General features: G+C 45.6%; 1 protein-coding gene across 1 annotated transcript in view; it reads left to right on the top strand.

Moving 5' to 3' along the window:
- The window catches only part of timm50 (translocase of inner mitochondrial membrane 50 homolog (S. cerevisiae)), a 30,647-nt gene that overhangs the window by 9,132 nt on the left and 1,773 nt on the right, over window positions 1-19,742 (top strand). The window contains exons 4-8 of the mRNA XM_085370889.1: window positions 1,306-1,327; window positions 7,554-7,612; window positions 7,801-7,920; window positions 9,410-9,514; window positions 9,725-9,823. Of these exons, the coding sequence (XP_085227015.1) occupies window positions 1,306-1,327; window positions 7,554-7,612; window positions 7,801-7,920; window positions 9,410-9,514; window positions 9,725-9,823 (405 nt within the window). The remainder of the gene's footprint in view (window positions 1-1,305; window positions 1,328-7,553; window positions 7,613-7,800; window positions 7,921-9,409; window positions 9,515-9,724; window positions 9,824-19,742) is intronic.

The following is a 19,742-nucleotide window of genomic DNA, read 5'->3' on the forward strand; positions in this document are numbered from 1 at the left end:
AGGTTCTGGGATGTTTTTGTACTTTCTGTCCTCGACACGTCGAGTTTGGGGAGTGTGGGAACCCGTCCCGCTCTCCCAGGCTGCTCTGCAGTCGCACTGAGGTGTCGATGAGGGTTTAACGGCCTCTTCCTCGCCTCTGCACTGACATCACTTCACCCCCGCACGAGAGCATCTGCACGCCTCTAATTAGCCATTTTCTCCACTCTGTAAAAAGAAAAGAGCTTCACCAGAGGAGGTTCATGCACATCCACCCTTTTCCCACACGTCTGCCCATCAGAATTACTTTAAAATCATTAAAGAGTCGAATTAAAATAATAAAGTGCATTTCTAGCATCAGCTGGTAGGAATCTTGGAAATCTGTTTGAATATCAGGATTATTCCCAGGAAAACAGAAAAAGCTCTTAATATAAATAAAATCAGACGTTTAATTGTTATTTCATTTTTTTTCTTTATTCACTGATTAAACCTTGAAGGTGAGGACGGTTATTTATTTGCCATCCCTGGAAAATCTTTCAAAGGTGGATGCAAGTCGGAGATTTTATTGTCTCATACAGATCAGTAATAAATTGCCATGAAGAGCCCACACTGTCATTCTTTTTTTACTTTGCAGTAAAGTCTCGTGTCTCTAATCCCAGAGTGTTTATTTCCAGAATAAACTCCTAAAAGTCTTAAAGTGAGCAAAGTCCAACGGAGTCAGTGACGCGTACCTGTGGTCCAGTGTAGTAACTGCAGTGTCGCTGCATGTCCACCAGGGGGAGGGCTTCATCACAGATCCGACTTCAGATCTCTCTTCATCATCTTATCTTCTGTCTCTAAAAAGATTTTCCTTCTTAAAAGTTCAATTTCAAATTGAACTTTTAAAAACAAATCTTTGTGTAGTTTTTACGCCCAGAAAAAGTCATGAAGCTGTAGATGAATCATAGAAGTCATATAATGTAATTATACATTATACCTGTGATACTTGATAGTTTTTTTATTTATTTTTACCTCTGTTTTATTTTGTCCCGATAAATAAATGCATTTTATTGTATTTTATTCAGACTTTATTGAGCTTTTTGCTGTTTTGTTTATAAGTAAATCTCATTTGAATCCTGTTAGCTAATAATCAGCTGATCAGTACCTGTCTCACCTGAGGTCTGTGTCATGAACAGAAAATAAAAATTATTTTCTGCAGTGTATCAGCACACGTGTAAGTAAGCAGACCGATGTGGAGCTGCATGTTTACGCTGCCCTCACAGCTCTGATGAGCAGACGTGATTGATGAGAGCAGATTTGTAACCACCTCCTTTCTGCTCCTCCTCACAGATTCCAGACGAGTTCGACAAAGGTGAGTGTAAACCTTTTATTTTTTTTCTCAGCTCGAGCTCACATTTAAACTGATCTTAAACTGTGTTTACTGCTCACAGCTGAGGCGCTCTCTGCTTGTGTGAATGATTGATCACTCGGTGCCAACTGTTCTCACTCTGTGTGTTTGCTCCAGTCATCCATATGCCCCATCATTCACCCCGCCCACCCCTGAGCTGCCTGTCAGCACAAATGCACACGTTTCCATCCAGCGAGACAGACTACAGCTCATCGCCTCCGTTAACCCGCTGCCTCTTAACAAGATGACAGAATAATGGGAGTAGTGCTAAAAATACATGTGGAGACCATTGGCATGCTGAAGGTGTGGAAAGCTGCGTTCATTAGCTGAGGTGCAGTTCTGTGCAGCAGTAGGTTTGCATACGTACAGATGACCAGTAGCAGGCTGGACCACCTTTAGCTTTTAGAAGTGGCCGTGCGTGGTCACAGTAACGGGCTGCAGGGTTTAAATAACTGACGGGGGGGCGGGGTGTGGTCCTCTGCTGATGTAGCTCATCTGCTCAATCCGAGATGCTCGTCTGCACACCTCTTCATGCACGTCAGTCATTATTGGTTTGATTTTATTGCTGAGTCGTGCAGAAAACTACATGCTCCGCCCAAACAGGTTCACAAGATGTTTATAAAACTGAAGCAGCAGCTTAATTTACAGATGAAGTAATAAAGAAATAATCTCTCCTGACGTGTTTTCCAAGCTTTAGAAACAAAGATGACAAAGTTCATCTTACGATTAATATCTATAAAAGATTGAACGGCTTCCATGTGTGGCTCATGTAAATTCAATAAGTGAATGGAGAGTGAATCCCAGAGCTGCATCATTTCTACATGCAGGAGGAAGAACATGATGTAAACAGAGTAAATCTTCATTCTTCTGGCCTTTCTGCTCCTCACATTGATCTGCTCTCTTTCTTAAAAAGCTATTCTGATTGCTTATTAAACCTAATAATCAGATGGTCAATATCTCTTCCTCCCGGGGGTCCAATCTGCCTCCTCTCCTCCTCCTCTCCTCCAGTCCTCCCTTTCCAGCCTAAATCGCTCCCTGAGGTCCACTTTGTCCTCATCTGGCTGCAAACCTCCGTCTCTCCTCCCTCTGTGGGTGACGCCTTCGCCCCCTCTCTGCCTGTCCGTCTCCATCTGCGGTCGGCAGCTCGCGATGCCGAGGCTGGAACCGGTCGGGAGAGAGGGAGGATGTGTGGATTGATCGATTGATTGATGAACAGAAGGACGAGGTTGGACTGAAGCTCAGGGACACTGAGTATTGATGAGTGGATTAGATCCGGGCTGATGTGACGCTCACAGCTGTCCACCACACACTCATTTACAGTGTGGACAGCTCCCCACGTCACAGTTTTATCCTCTTAAACCAACAGTTTGACTCTTAAACTGTTTTTATACACAAAACTTTGCTTTTAATTCAAGTTTCTGTGCAGAATAGAAAGTTTTGTAGAGGTAATAATCATTTTCCCTCCGTCTCCTCGGAATAGTGTGTCAGACATGAGAAAAGAGTTTAACGTCTCTACATAAAGCTGTTAATCTGCACGATTAAAGCACAAATCATTGTCAGATTTATATTCGATATTTTATCTATAGTGGAAAAAAATAACTAAACTTTTAAATTGGAAGTTGTCCGTTTTATTCAAACAGGAAAATTCAAACCTTTTACAAGAGTGAACGACAGCATTAGCCGCACAGATGCATCTAAATCCACATCCATACACCAAAGCAAGAACAAAGTGAAACAGAAGTCTGCAGGCTTCAAAGCTCAGTCGGCTTCAGTTTCAGCGCCGCCGTCGCCGCGTGAAACGAACCCGCGGCAGATGGAAGCGGACAAAAACTGATCTGCGTCACGTTTAGCTGTGCACGCAGAAGGACTTTATTGCTGTTTTAATTAATACTGACTGTAAGGAGAAAACTGCTCGTTGGTGTTTGCAGCCGGTTTGCTTCAGGAGTAGAAATCGCTGCTGGCGCTCTCTGACAGCAGACCATCAGTTATGACGAACACTGAAGATGCTGAAGAAGAGCCGACCTTCATCATTAGTTCTCACATGCGGTCTGAGGGGCTGTAAATGTATTCACAGCGAGGAGAAGAAGAAATGTCAGAATGGTGATGAGTGGTGGATTCATGCACATCATGACCTGCGGGACCTTAGGAACCAGGGGCAAATGATCCCTGATTAGCTTAGGGAGCAACCTAAAAGTTCACCACCCCTCAGGGAGACGCGCCTCCACATCTTTCATCCTCCTCACTCCTCTTTTATATTCTACCTTCCTCCTCCTCCTCCTCCTCCTCCTCCTCAGGGAGCGGCAGAAGGTGAGTGAGGCGATGGATGTGCGAATGGGACTTCTGGGACACATTTGGCTGCAGAATCTGTTCGCGTGCCAAGTGACGGCATTTGTGTCTGTGATGCTGAGGAGCGTCGGATACCATAGCAACCAGCATGTGACACGCCTCGCACACACAATGCAAAGTTTTACCTTCAGAGCGACAGACTAGACTTGGAGATGGTGGAAAGGGGGAAATCTCACGTCCTGCCACCTGTCCCACACTCTGATATGAGCCTTCAACATTTACCCAGAATGCACTTCATATTCACATTGCTTCATATCGTGACACTGTGAGTGGGCAGCTCTTTGAGCCCTAAAAATGTCCCCTGGATGTCTGCTGTTCATACGTTGGTGGATCTGTGCGCTCAAAGCCTAAAAACCGTGTTTCTGTCCACGCCGAGCCCTCCGTGGTGTTTGAACCTGACACGTTCGTACTGCGTCCTGCTGCCGGAGCATTAATAACCCCTCGCAGTCAGCCCGGGGGCCTCGTATGAACACATTGAAGAGGCCACAGCGTGCCGTCGTTTGTCACCCGGAGAGAAAGCAAACGATTGATATCTGAGGAAGAGGAGGAGGTGGCGTTGTGCAGCAGATGCCCGTCCTCACTGTGGCTTTTGTTTAAGGCCAGAGACCTCCATCTCTCCACACACCTCCCTCTTTAACTCTTTCTTCATCCCCTTACTCCTCTATCCCTCTCTTTGTCGCCTTCATCATACCTCCTCCTCCCCCACCTTTTTATTTCAGAAACAGTAAAAACTTACTGAGCTTCTCTGCTCTTAACACTCAGATTCAGATTGTTTTCTCTTCTCTTGGATCTTTGTGAGGTCATAGAGACAGGGTCATCTAAGGTGGTGCTAAAACAGCTTGTTTCAGAGCTGGAAACAGTAGAATAGGCCGTGTTTGGAGTGTGTTGCATGTTTCCACCTCATAAACGAAAGAAAAGTCAAGAAAGGGAAAATATTCTCGTTTAGGAAGCGAAACCAGTCTTTGGTGTGTCTTTGGCTGCATTTTGACAACTGAAACAAATTCCAGTGTAATCCAGTAAAATGTGGTTAACATCCTGGTGTTGCCTCGAACACCACCTTCCTCCTCTCAGTCGTAGAAACTGTCAGAAAGACAGATTCCTCCCCCATCACCACCTCCATCACCTCTCCTCTGCTCCATTAACATGATAAAAGCCCAGATTAATCCCCCTCCCCTCTGTGGAGGATATCCCCACACACTGGCGTCCTAGATTTCCCTCTCACACACACACACACACACACACTTTTCCTGGTGTGTTTGGTGGGGCTCCCAGGGGACAGGTTACTCAGCAGCCACGCTTTACACCCCACGCTGCCTGCACGCGTAAACATCCTCTTCTTCAGCCTCGAGGATATTATCGCTCCTCTTTTATTTCATTACTCTCACACCATCTGTTTGCTAGCACCCCACAGCCTGTATGTAAAAGATGGACATACCTTCTCTGACATCACACACTACTTTCCCCCGTGTGTAATCTAGCTGTTGTCACAAATAATCTGAAGCAGGAAAAACCTCACTGGAGGTTTTATCTTTCCTTTCAGGTCATTGTGTGTCTTAGAGTTTGTTGTCTGTCTCTTTGTGGCCATTTCATGGTTTTGATTTTTGTTCTGTTATTTCTGGGCTTCTTAGGATCTTAATGCAGGTGTTTTGGTCTCATTTTCTGGTTATTTTGTCTGGACTTTTTTCTCGATTTTGTGGATATTTCTGGATATTTGTTGGCATTTTGTCTTTTTTTTTTTTTTTTTTATGTCTGTAAATGTCATGCGTATATGAGTATACATCGAAACAGAAACCAGATTTAAATGTGGTCAGTCTCCCCTGCATGGTCATCTCCTTGTTTACTTCTGGACATCTTTAACTGAACTTTATTTATATAGCGCCAAATCACAACAACAGTCAACTCAAGGTCTTTATATTGTAAGGTCGACCCTACAATAACACATACAGAGAAAAACCCAACAATCATATGACCCCCTATGAGCAGCACTTTGGCGACAGTGGGAAGGAAAAACTCCCTTTTAACAGGAAGAAACCTCCAACAGAACCAGGCTCAGGGAGGGGCGGGGCCATCTGGATACAGTTACAGTATTTTATTATTTGGATAAAAGCAAACATTGAAGAATTACCAACATATACACAGACAACAGTACAGGGGATCTAACCAGAACAAACTGAGCTAGCGTGATGTTTAAAATGAAGCTCCGATGGAAGAAGGAAGTCTTTTCCAAAGTGATCCAACCTCAAAATGTGGATATAAAAGGACGTGGTGGATTAGATGGTCGGCGAGGCAGGAATAAGATCAGAGGAGATCTGAGATATAAGCAGGAGCCATGTAGGGTGTTGCACATTATTTATAAATGTTCAAATAAATACCAGATTTCACTGGAAGCCAATTAAGGAAGCAAGAATATGAGAGACGGCCCAGCTGTGTGGTCCAAACAGTGAAAAGTCAGCTCTAATATAAATGTGATTGGCTTGTAGGGAAACGTCAGCCTCTCTGCTGCTGTCAGGACCTGAATGCTGAAATTAGGCTGTAAACACCTTTATTTCTGCTGTAAAGTTTTAATGAGGACTGGCTCACTGCTGGAGCTCGAGCGGAGTGATCCAGGTCTCCACAGGGTCTTTTATTTTGAAAACTGCCTGCTCTAAGCTTGCTTTGTTTGCCTTCCCGTCCTCGTTTAAAAGATCTGCTGTTCTTGTTAATGACACAAAGCAGAGCGGTGCCATGGGAATGAAGACGTCGTCTTCACAGGCTGAGTGGAACACGATAAGGAATCTGAGCTCCATCTTTGCTGTCCGTGTTTTGATGGATGGATGCTTGACCTTCTAATTTGGAGTCATGCACTCTCTCCTTTGCTCCGCCCCTCTCTAATTATTAACCATATATACATGTACATATTTCCACACAGTGTGTGTCCACCTCCTCAGCGTGTCATCACATCAGGCAGATGGCTCCCTCGCTTCCTGCAATGAACTCTGGGGGACTGAGTCCCTCGGGAACACAGCGTGCGTCTCTCAGTGCTTGTGTTTAGAGGGAGATGAAGGATAGAGGTGTGCAGTAATGAGCCCACCACCCCATGGGAAATGGAGTCATTGTTATTTAGTAGTCATTAGCACGAAGACTCGGCATCGTCTCCCCGATCACCACGCTGATAAAAACCAGTCAGCTCAGCTTTGGGTTTTATTCTGACCAATCAGATCTCCTCCTGCTACTCCAGTATTTGTTAAAGCTAAAAGTGAATTTAAAAATTGCCAAATTAATACAAGTATATACATAATAATCACATTCAATGCCATCTCACAGAAATGTATGAAGAAGATCATGGACGCTGTGTGTTTTGCTGTTATTTACCAGGGTTCCCGTGGGAACCTCGATAAATAAAAATGAGAAAAAGATGAAAATAAAAAGATCTTAAAATGTCTCATTTCCCCCAAAATTACTGCTGGTTTGTTCAAAACTGGTAGAAGGGAATCGCAGCCAACAGAATAGATCTTCCCCTCCGTATTCAATGGTCGTTTGCTTTTTGAGGAGATGACTTGAACGTGATGTTTGCCGAGCTGTCGGAGACCTGCGGCTTCAGCGTCAGCTTGGCTTGGCTGGAAGTCCAGCTCCACGCGCACTCGCTGAGATCTTATCAGCTGTTTGCGTCCCCTCAGGGAATTGTAGTTTTCAGAAGCCATTAGAACTACAGCTGTGCTCACTTTCGGTAATCTGTCGGCTTTAAATGGGCTCTAAGCAGCTAACAGAGGAGTCCCGCCTCCTCTTTGATCATCTCCTGCACCGTCAGCCTCCGTCTCACAGTCAATTCACTTATGTAACTGAGCACTTTTCCCTTTTCTTTCAGACCCTCCGGTCATCCAACAGTTACGAAGAACCTACAAATACTTTAAGGACTACAGACAGGTGAGTCCAGTCAGCGTCGGTGCATGGAAACATCCAGAACTAACTTTCATGAGAGTCAAACAATTAAGATCTGATTAAAGTGTAGACCCAGCTTTAGTGCAGCCAGTTGAACTATTGCATTACCTGTTTCGGACTTTTAGAGGCTCTCTGTGACCTCGTCTTTGTTTGTCTCTCGTTGATGATGTCAGATGATCATCGAGCCCACGAGCCCGAAGCTGCTCCCCGACCCTCTGAAGGAGCCGTACTACCAGCCTCCTTACACGCTGGTGCTGGAGCTCACAGACGTCCTGTTGCACCCGGAGTGGTCGGTACGTCTGCTTCTCCGAGAGCTTTACAGCCTTTGTCGATTATAAACGGTCCAATGAGAAGCTGGAGGGTAACACTGCAGCAATCCCACTGAAACTGAACGGAACTGAAAACTGTTAAAGTTAAATTAGTCAAGTTTTTCCAACTTCCTTCAGAACGTTATGAAGGTGAGGAATCAGCAGGCAGAAGAAGCATGCTCTGCAGAGGTGTGAACTCGGAGCAAAGCAACAGCGTGGTGTATTTGATCCTTTACAACCAGCCCCACAGATTATAATCTGTCAGTTACAGATACCCCTGATCCCAGCACCTTATCTGTATAAAGTAGACTTGGAGTCAAGACCACCTAAACCAATGGTACTGAGAGTAGCTGTAGATGATGTTTTCTGATGGGCCTTTGGAGGAAAACAGGAGGTGAGAAGCTGAGAGAGGCGTGTAAGACTGCAACTCTGGATCGTCACGTTTTGGAGGGTCTAATACATTTAGCCAGATTTCTAGAAAGGAGACCTGCTGCAGCCAAAACGGGATGGATGCTGTGTTATCCCTGTGACAGACCTGCGACCTGGCCAAGGTGTGCCCCGCCTCCCACCCTGAGACAGCTGGGATAGGCTCCTCCCCTGTGACCTTGAATTACATAAACGGAAGAGAATGGATATTAATTGTTTGGCCAAACAGTGTCTCAGGAGATGAACTCCATTAGTCGCCAACAAAGAAACCCGAGTTAGAGCTGTGGTACGTAGCTTCCTGCTTCCAGGGCTCCTCACCTGCTGTTTTTTAGAAAGCTGCTGCGAGCTTGTGTTTGGCCTCTTATTGTCCTTGTTTCCTGTCCTCGTTCCCTTAAACTTGAAACACACAAAGAGCTACAGTGAACTCCTCAAGACTGAATAATCCTGAAATGATCCTTTAACAAACAGGTTACAGTTCAGGAGAGACAGGTGGAGGATGTGCTGGAGGCGTGTCCACCACCTGTCCGCTCGTTCAGTGTCTGCTCCTTTTCACTCGTGTAAAACACGCCTCTTACCTGACAGGTGCGCAGCAGCCAACACCTGCCGCCGGTTAAAGCAGGCACACACACACACACACACACACACACACACACACACAGGTGATAATGGGACAAAGCTTGTTTTATCTGTTTAACTGAAAGCAGCCTGAGTGACGAGGTCACGACCTGTGAGCGTGCCCAGACAGTGGCTGTCAGATCTCCTTCCTGCAGCTGTCGGTGCCTCACGCCTTCATACTTTTGCAAAACGATTCATGTAACCTTCATTAACGACTCTTTTCTGGTCTCGCAGACACTGTGTTGTGTTGTATTCTTAACAACATGTGATCGAACTTTATTATGATAAACAGAGAAACTCAGAAAGGGAAGCAAACTGCTCGCGTCCACCAAAGTGCAGGAAAAGCTGCAGGACTTTGTTCATGATGAGCAGCAGCTGGAAACCCTACGCTTCAATCCAGATGTGTTTAAACAGCTGCTCTTTCTCTCTGCAGTTGGCAACAGGTTGGCGCTTTAAGAAACGTCCGGGCATCGATTACCTGTTCCAGCAGGTGGCGCCGCTCTACGAGATCGTCGTCTTCACCGCAGAGACCGGCATGGTGAGCGTTTCAGCAGCTGCTCATAGAGACGGCTTACAGTTCCCTCTCCTGCTGTTCCCACACGGGCTGGCCCTCTTTAATGGGATCGTACCACTTTGAACTCACGTGGGGGGAGAGGAGCGTGTTTCTGTCTTATTTACTAATCTGAGGCGTGACGACACATTAAATCAGCTCTTTGCATCCATGCTTTGTGCTTCCTTTCGTGTGCAGACGGCGTATCCTCTGATCGACAGCATCGACCCTCAGGGTTTCGTCATGTACCGTCTCTTCAGAGACGCAACGCGTTACGTGGAGGGACATCATATCAAGGTGTGTGTGTGTGTGTGTGTGTGTGTGTGTGTGTGTGTGTGTGGTTACTGCTGAGGTGCTCGTCTGTGTGGTGTTATGTCAGCCTGACATGACAGAAATGTTGACTTAAAGGACACTAACTTACATTTAAAGGTGTTTTTGACCAACAAACCTTTGCTCTTGAATAATCTCATGTTTCACATCAGTTTGAATCTGTGGCTCAAAAAATCCTAAATTTCTTTTACATTTTAATAATAAAAAGTGTTAAAGTTTTAGATTCAGTTAAAGAAGTGTTCAGCTTGTGTTGGATAACTTTATTCATGTGTTAAACGATCTTTAGTGCTGATTTCTGGATGGATGTTGTTACGGGTTCAGATATTGAGGGTGAGCACAAACACAACACTGGCCCAGAAGAGCTTCGGTCAAACAATGGTTTTAATGAACACACTCGTGGGGAGATGAACACTGCCCACCGACTGCATCGATCTCCAAATGGTGGAGCATTACTCAAACTCTTATAGTCGTAAAAGCCTAATCATTCACTAACTCCTAGCGAGCCTGACTTATGGCCTTGGCTCCCTATTTCGTCTGCCTTTAACAACAGCAGGAGTGAAGCTCCCGTGGAATGTGCTCTGACTCCTCCGCTATCAGAAAAAGCAAAGTCCTGACTCTGAAAACAGCATTTCTTATAACTCAGCAGTATAATGCATCATAAACAATATCATTCATTCACAATAAATCAGCAGTCTGATGTAATACCGATCAGTAATAGTTTCACCTTCTCTAATTCAGGAGAATAATGCAAACTAAACCTACATAATAATTTCACAATCATTAATCGGGGGCATAACGTGGCATAAGATAATATTATAATCTCACAATGTAAATTTTAAAACGAGACAGCGCCCCCTCTGTGAAGGGCGGGGCGTGGCGAGTTTAACTAAAATCATCCCAAAGCATCTCGTTCGCTTCTTAAGTCGACTGTTAACAGTGAAACACGTCCAACTAACATAGTCTTTGTTCATTTTGTCTTCCTTCATTAATTAAAACGCTGAGGTGTCCGTACTGTGTAGTTTATGGGTAGTTGACCGGTTCTTCTATAGAGGTGCTCTGCTCCAGGTGAGGTCAGGGTGCTGTGCTCGTTTAGTTTCTGATCCTTGTTACCTGCAGCAGTCAAACATGCACAACGATGCCTCCTGTCGTTGGCGTGTGTTATCATGTTATCAGTGTCGGGTAAACGCTGATAACATTTACATCTGCGATTTTCTATGCTGTGGTCTGCTGTCATGGTGGAGTGGCAGAGAGGGACGGGGGGGAACTCAAACTGGTCAGGAGGGCCAGCTCTGTCCTGGACTGTCCGCTGAGGTCCATCGAGCAGGCTGGGGAGGATGTTGTCTAAGCTAACATCCATCACGGACATCACCTCCCACCCCTGCATGAGACTGAACACCGAGCAGCTCGTTCAGCAGTAGGAAGGAGGTCATTACAGCAGCTGTCAGACTCTGTGACGCAGCTTAACATGCTTTGGTCGTCTTACTCACCAGCTTGTTTGTTTACGGTACATTTCATACAAATCTCTGTACAATTTTCTCAATTTTTCTATACATATTCTGTACATTGTTACCTGTATATACAAACTTTGGTTGCTTATGTTTATAGGACCACCTTGTGTCTTCCTTTTATATTTTATTTTCCCGTGCTGTAAGAGCTCTGTAACCGAGATTTCTTATCCGTGGGATAATAAAGATGATTCTTTTCTAGGCGTGACGTGGGCCACGAGTTTGAGACCCCTGCTCTAAGACAGTAACAGACTGAACCAATTCAATAATACAGTATATTACAAAGTTAACAAATGGCTCAATTATAAATATACTGAAACGCATTTTCTAAACAAAATACAGAAAGAATCTGAGCGGATATATTTCAGATAAATCCAAGTGAAGCATGAAGTTTACAGTTAACAACATCTGTTCTATGCGCACAACAAAGAAGCATTCGTGCTGCTCCATTTTGTACCATTTGCAGTTTCTCCTCTGTTGCACCACCAGACCAAACTAATCGATAATCCACTACTACTGCCTGATCAGGTTTGGTGCCCAAACTTTTACTTTCCAGTTACTTCCAGAAGATGAAACCGTGAGCAGGAAGTTTAAGTTTCTAAACTCTGCTACAGCAGCTCGGCGGTGCTGCGTCACCCCCCCCCCCCCCCCCCCCCCGTCCTCTCTCCATGTTCGCCTTCTGCTGCACAAATTGATTTCTCCTCCCCTCGCTCCCCCTCTCAGGCCTCATTAACCTTCTGCTTCCTTTCTCCCCTCTTCCTCTTATGTCACCTCCCTTTCACCCTCCCTCACCCCACTTTCTTCGTCCTCCTCCTCCTTCTGTCTCCCTCCAACTGCCATCTCTGTGCATTAGAGAGCTGGGTGGAGGCTGGAAGGAGCTGGTTTAACCTACTTCCCAGAGCAAAGACACACTTTACCAGCTCATCTCCATAATGCCAAGACAGGCTGAATGCAACAGATGCTGAGAGAGAGTTAAAGTGCTGTATATGGCAACAAGAGAAAGTTATTAAGTCCCTGTGAAATTAAAACAGTTGTTTAATGATGCCTGTGGCTGTGCTTTTAGCAGCCGTGGACGAGTTTGATCCAAACCAACACCATCAGGCTTCAAACAGACATCACAGAGTCACAATCTGAAGTCTGTTTTCTTTTCTGTAACTGGACAAAACTTCAAAAAATGCATTTTGGCTAATTTTCCGGTTTTGGTTCCAGTTTTTTCCGAGTCCCTCAGATTTAGGGGAAATATTTAGCACCGATCAGTCTGTATGGATGCTCTTTCGTTTGTCAGTTGGATTGTGAGGTTTCTTCCTGTTAAAAGGGTTTTTTTTCTTCCCACTGTCGCCAAGTGCTTGCTCCACAGGGATCATCTGACTGTTTGGGTTCTCTTTGTATCATTAAGGATATTTACCTTACAGTAACGAGCACCTTGGCGGTGCGTGGTGCTTTTTAAATAAAACTTAAAAATGTAATTATATCTGTGCATCGTCTACATTAGTTATTATTTTAGCTTTTTTTCTTATTCCGCACCTAAAAATGAGCAAAGCTGCTCTGCATGGATGCTTGACCGCTGAGTTGGAAAAACAATGGTTGTCTTTTTATTTCACAGAGTCAGGCATACTGATCCTGTTCTACCAGCTGTTTTATTCTCCACTGTCTGATATTCCTTCAGGAATATTAAACTAACACCACAATGAGATAATTACCTCAGCGTTAACCCTTCCTCTGCCTATTGTTGGCTGGCCTGCATCCGAGCGTCGGCTGCTGGCCTGAAGTGGATCAGACGTCTTATTGTTTGTTGGCTGGATAAGAAACGCAACAGTTGGATTAACTTTGTTATTTTTAAATCATTCATTTTAAGCCTGATGTTTAGTTTATATATGCAAAACCCCAAATCAGGAGGTCTGCAGACACTAAAACACACTGAAGGGATCCCAACTCTTGTATTGGTTCACGTACATGTGCACGCTTCTCACTCTAAAAATGACCTTAATCTGTTATAACAAACTCAGAATACATTTAACATTAATATAAAGTACATTTCACTCATTAACTCAGACAATATCCCAATGAAACCACAAAGAGCTGCTCAGAGTAACATCTTTAAGCACAGAGTTAAATAATAAACTTAAGGCTTACTTTTTGAATTTCAAGGATATTTTATTGTTTCAGTAAATATTTAATCAGCCAGTCACATGTAGACTCAACAAGTTTGTCATTTTGTATGGAGTTGCCCAGCCTGAAACGAAATACTGTTTCTCACCAGCCTCTACAGTGCAATAAGCAATACAGTTAAAAAGAATAAATACAGTTTACAAAAGGCAGTAATGAACTGCAACAATAGTTATGGTTAAAGATGTAGAGCATATAACCACGCCCAGGAAGACCTGCTGAAGTTCAGACTGAGCACCAGAATGGGAAAGAAATGTGATTTTTAGTGACTTTGAACATGGCACGGTGCAGAAACTGCTAATCTGCTGGGATTCTTCCACCAACCATCTGAGTTTACAGAAAACGGTCCAATTCGAAAATGTCCTATGAGCAGGAGTTCTCCGCGAGAAAATGACTTGTTGATACCAGAGGTCAGAGGAGAATGGACAGAGCGCTTCGAGCTGGGCTACAGCAGCAGAAGACCACAATGAGTGTCACTCCTGTCAGCTACGAACAGGAAAATGAGACGACGGCTCACACAGACTCACCAAAACTGGGCAGCAGAAGACTGGAAAGACAAACCTGGTCAGAATGTGGCTAAACATCATGAAAGCATGGATCCATCGTGCCTGTGTCACCAGTTCAGGCTGCTGGTGTGATGGTGTGGGGGTTATTTCCTTGGTGGACTTTTCTCTCCTCAGTACCAGCCGAGCATCGTTCAAACTCCACAGCCTGAGTGGCTGCAGAATAAATCACCACGTTACAAACTCAGATCATCAAACTGGTTTCTTGACCGTGACGTTCACTCAAACATCCACAGTCACTTAATCTTAATCAAATACCGTATTTTCACGACCATAAGGCGCACTGTGCTAAAAGGCGCAGTCTCAGTTATGTGTGCCCTTACTGTATTTAACACACACATAAGGCGCACTGGACCATAGGGCGCATACAAGTACCGTATGCGTATTTAAAAATAAAGCGGGAGCAAACCTGAATTCGGTACCTTACTCACATTTCTATTGCCGGTAATCGTCATCATCAACAACACACAAGCATACAAGTGTGCGTATTTAAAAATAAAGCAGGAGCAAAACGAAGTTTGGTACTCACATTTTTATCATCAATCAAACCCATCGAAGTCCTCATCCTCTGTGTCTGAATTGAACAGCTGCGCTAAATCTCCATCAAACATGCCAGGTTCACTGTCTTCACCGTCAGAGTCACTTTCCGTGCCGTGCGGCTCCTCGGAAACGATGCCGGCTTTTGCGAAAGCTCGAACAACAGTGCCAGCAGACATGTTAGCCCAAGCATCTACAATCCATTGGCAAATTGTGGCATAACTCGCCCGGCGCTGCCTTCCACTCTTAGTGAAACTGTGGTCTCCACCGGTCATCCATCGCTCCCAGGCCGCTCGGAGCCTTACTTTGAACGGCCGGTTCACACCGATGTCCAGCGGTTGGAGTTCCTTTGTCAGGCCTCCCGGAATGACAGCAAGCTCACAGTTCATTTGTTTCACTAGTTTTTTCACATCGGCTGTGAGATGGGCACGCATAGAGTCACAGATTAAGAGCGATGGTGATGCGTGGAAAAAACCACCTGGTCTCCTTACATACACCTCCCTCAGCCAGTCTTTCATCATTTCCTCATCCATCCAGCCCTTTTCATTTGCCTTAATGATGATTTCTGCTGGAAACTTCTCTTTAGGCAAAGTCTTTCGCTTAAAAATCACCATAGGCGGCAGTTTCTGTCCATTAGCATGGCAGCCAAGCACAACAGTAAAAGAAGACTTTTCATACCCCGTTGTGCGTATCGCTACCGTGCTGGTCCCCTTCTTCTCCACAGTGTGACTCACCGGGATGTCAAAAGTGAGCGGCACCTCGTCCATGTTAGTGATGTGGCTGGGCTGGATGTTTTTGTCGCCGATGTGTTTGCTGCAGTAGGAGCGGAAGATGGCCAGCTTTTCCTTATAATCCGCTGGAAGTTGCTGCGCTACCGTAGTCCCGGTCCTGATGGAAAAATGGCACCGTTTCATAAAACGAAAGCACCAAGACGGACCTCCTTGGAAATGTTCAATGTTCATCTCTTCAGCTAGTGAAACTGCTTTTAGCCTAATGGTGACCGTCGAAACGCTTCTCCCGCTCGTTCTTTGCTCGATGATCCACCGCTCGAGTCTTTCCTCCAACTCGGGCCACCTCGCCTTATGTCCGCGGAAACTCAGCTGCGTTTTCTTGACCTGCCGGAGCTCGTTTTCCAGCTTCCTCCATTTGCGAACCATCGATTCGTTAATCTTAAATTCTCTCGCCGCTGCTCGATTTCCATGTTCCTCCGCGTAGCTGATGGCCTTCAGTTTAAACTGTGCTTCGTAAGCGTGTCTCTTTGCCATTTTCAGGGTTGTTAAAACAACGATGTCCTGCATAATGCACATACCTGTTCTTTTATACAGGTATGTGCGATTGTCCCGGTATATACGATCAACGCCCACACTTCACCCTTTAACGTTCTCATGGTGTTCTCTACTACGTCCTCCTTACAACACATAGGGCGCACCGCGCTATAGGGCGCGCCGCACTTTTTGAAGAAAATCTAAGACTTTTAAGTGCGCCTTATGGTCGTGAAAATACGGTAGTCTTTTTTTTTTATTTTTTATGATGTAGTGGAGTGGGAGGTCATAGACGTGCAGCAGCTGTGTGACACTGTCATGTCGAGGAATCTGAGACATGAAGAATTAAAACGGCTGTGAAGGAAAAAGAAGGTTCAACCCGGTATACCTTATGTATTGGCCCCACTGTTACAGACTGCATGCTGGTCCATCAATAACAGGACAAGCGGACTCCTCAAACTGATGCATCTGCCAACTACTGCAGTGCTCCAAGACATCAGAGGGGGAAGATGTTGGAGAGGAGGAGCCATCCAGCTCGAAATGACCCAAATAAATGTTTTGGTCTTTTTCAAGACCATGCAGTGGGCGGAGTCAGGCTCTGATATGATTGGGATAAGTAGAATCTTACTGTCAGCTTGCAGTACAGTACATAATACATTTACCTAAACTGTATTTGTGAGTGTGTGCAGCATTTCTTAGCACTTCACCGACTCTGTAAAAATGCTGCTGCCCAATTTGCTGAGAACATGAGCCGAGGGTCTCGCAGGAGGGAGTCACGCTGGTGTTCGTGAGCTTCTGTGACGGCAAAGTTTCCTCTGCTGGACGCTGCACAGCAGTAGATGTCATTCCTATTTCTAATCTCCCAACGGAGAGGGCAGCCACAGATGGCGCCTGCCAATAACATCGCACGGCAGATTTGACGAGAGGAATTTTCATACAAAGACGGAGAAGTGCGGTGCCGGGGAAGTTGTCGGGACGCGACCTTTCATTGACGTAACTCTGTGTGTGTTAGAGTTAACCCCCAACCTGGAGCAAAGTCCTGCTTTAGTCCCGTCCAGCTGCTGTTCTAGAGTGAAGCCAGTGTTTCACAGTTTGAATCGACGCGTATTTAGAACATTCAACATGACAGGCTTCGGACGGCTTTTATTGGTCACATGGCATCATAAGAGCTCTAATTAAGATCAGAGACCGTCGTTGTCAGACGTCCACGCCATGTTGCTCTATTGCATCTTCTCTACGTCACTTATATTCATAGTCATTATTCATGTACCTGAAACGAAGACGAAATGTTCAATTCAATTTTATTTATATAGCGCCAAATCACAACAAAAGTCGCCTCAAGGCGCTTCAAATGCACAAACAATATGTGGAAGAGGGAAAGGAGCAGCCAGGTGTCGACTATCAAATGCACTGATTAACCGATCATCTGAAAGCTCAAGCTTCCCTATAAAAGCAGAGGTTTGGGCAGTTTGCAGGTCTGCAATCAGCAGTGATCTTAGAGAACCGTCTGCTGAGGGAGGGCTACGAGGCCATTTCCTTAACTGAGGTTTACAAAGGCTCAATAAACCACATCTGTAACAGCGTCCTTCAAATGGATGATACCAATGTCAGAATCAGAATCAGAAACTTTATTGTCATTGTCATGAGAACAACGAAATTAAGAATGGTCCCCGATCATTGCATCATCCCTAGCAATATCAAAATATAAATAAAACAATAAAATTCAATAAATAAAATAGAATACTTAAAATACTAATAAGATATAACAGTAAAACATTCACATACATTCCCACACACATGCTTCAGACCGTGCATAGATTAACACAAGAGTGGCGTGATGGACATTTTTTTTGTAGTATTCAGATGTGTTATTGCAGTTGGATAACAGCTGTGTTTGAGTCTATTAGTCCTTGCTCTGATTGCCCTGTACCGTCTGCCTGAGGGCAACAGTTCGAACAGGGAGTGGCCAGGATGTGAGGTGTCTTTTATGATGTTTTGGGCCTTTTTAAAACAGTGGGCGTTGTGTAGAACTTCCAGTGTGGGGAGAGGGCAGCCAGTGATCTTTTGGGCGGTGTTAATGATCCCTTGGAGTGCTTTCCTCTGAGCCCCTGTGCAGCTAGTGTACCAGATGCATATGCAGTAAGTTAGAACACTCTCAATGGTGGCTCTGTAGAAGGACACCAGCAGTCTCTGTGTGATGTTATTCCTCCTGAGAATTCTCAGGAAGTACAGTCTCTGTTGGGCCTTTTTCAGCAGCTCGGAGGTGTTCACACTCCAGGAAAGGTTCTCCTCTATATTGACTCCCAGGAAGCGGAAGCTTGCCACCCTTTCTACACAGTCCCCATTTATGAATAGTGGTTGGATCTCTGCCTTTTTCCTTCTGAAGTCTATTATGAGTTCTTTGGTTTTTGAAGTGTTGAGGAGGAGGTTATTGGCCTTACACCATGACGTCAGCTGCTCCACCTCGTCTCTGTACGTAGACTCGTCTCCCTTGGTAATGAGCCCCACCACTGTGGTGTCATCTGCAAATTTCACAAAGATGTTGCTGTGGTGGCGAGGAGTGCAGTCGTGTGTGTAGAGAGAGTAGAGCAGTGGACTGAGCACACAGCCCTGGGGTGAGCCAGTGCTGAGACTCAGGGCTGAGGATGTGTGATGGCCAACTCTGACTCTCTGTCTACGGCCCGAGAGGAAGCTGTTGATCCACATGCAGGTGCTGTATGGAAGCCCCAGGTCTTGTAGCTTGGCCACCAGTTTGTGTGGAAGGATGGTGTTAAAAGCTGAGCAGTAATCCACGAAGAGCATCCGCACATAGCTACCATGCTCTTCCAGGTGAGTTAATGCAGCATGGAGTGCTGTGGCTACAGCGTCTTCCGTGGATCGGTTTGCTCTGTAGGCAAACTGGTGTGGATCCAGGCTGCGGGGCAGGGCTGCTGTGATGTGTCTGCGGACCAGCTTCTCAAAGCATTTCATTACCACTGGGGTGAGTGCCACCGGTCTGTAGTCATTCAGGCCGGTGATGTGGGGCTTCTTAGGCAAGGGGACTATGGTGGAGGACTTCAGGCAGAGTGGGACAGTCGCCTGTGCGAGGGATTTGTTGAAAATCCTGGTGAAGATCCCAGCCAGCTGTCCTGCACAATCCCTCAATATTCGACCTGGCACACCATCAGGACCCGCCGCCTTCCTCGGGTTAACAGCCTGCAGCATGCGCCTCACCTCGTGCTCTTCCAGGGTGAGGGTGGTGCTGCTATGGGTGGCGTGTTGCTGCTGTGGCTCCAATACCTCCGGTACCCTGGTCTCAAAGCGGGCAAAGAAGATATTCAGCTCCTCTGCCAGCTCCAGGTCACCGTCCGCAGCTCCGAGATTGATCTTATAGTTGGTTAGGTGCTGGATGCCTTGCCACACCTGCCGGCTGGTATTACTCTTCAAATGGTCCTCGATCCTCCTCCTATAGTCCCCCTTTGCCTCTCTGATGCCTCTCTTCAGGTTGGATCGGGCTGTGGTGTAGTAATCCCTGTTGCCAGACCTGAACGCAATGTTCCTCTCCTTCAGCAGCTGCCTGACCTCCCGGGTCATCCAGGGCTTGCCCCAGCTGGTGGAGAGGTTTGTCCTCAGCTGCAGAGATCCAAACTCAGTTCAAACGCCTCATACCGACCGGTGGACGAGGGATGACGATGTAAGCACTTTGCAGTCGCTGAGTTGAGCCAGGCAGTAAATCTCCAACAGAATGGCTGAAAAAGAAAAAGTCCAGACTGCTCAGCCTGCTGACACCTTCAGAGAGCTGTGCTTAGATCCACCGTTCAAATCTCAATGAACTGAAGCAATGCTGGAAAGAAGAGCGGCCAAAATTCCTCCA

The sequence above is a fragment of the Diplotaxodon limnothrissa genome, linkage group LG14 (assembly GCF_057381915.1).
Source record: "Diplotaxodon limnothrissa isolate DT_005_m linkage group LG14, D_limnothrissa_male_GT1.1, whole genome shotgun sequence".
Classification (NCBI taxonomy): domain Eukaryota; kingdom Metazoa; phylum Chordata; class Actinopteri; order Cichliformes; family Cichlidae; genus Diplotaxodon; species Diplotaxodon limnothrissa.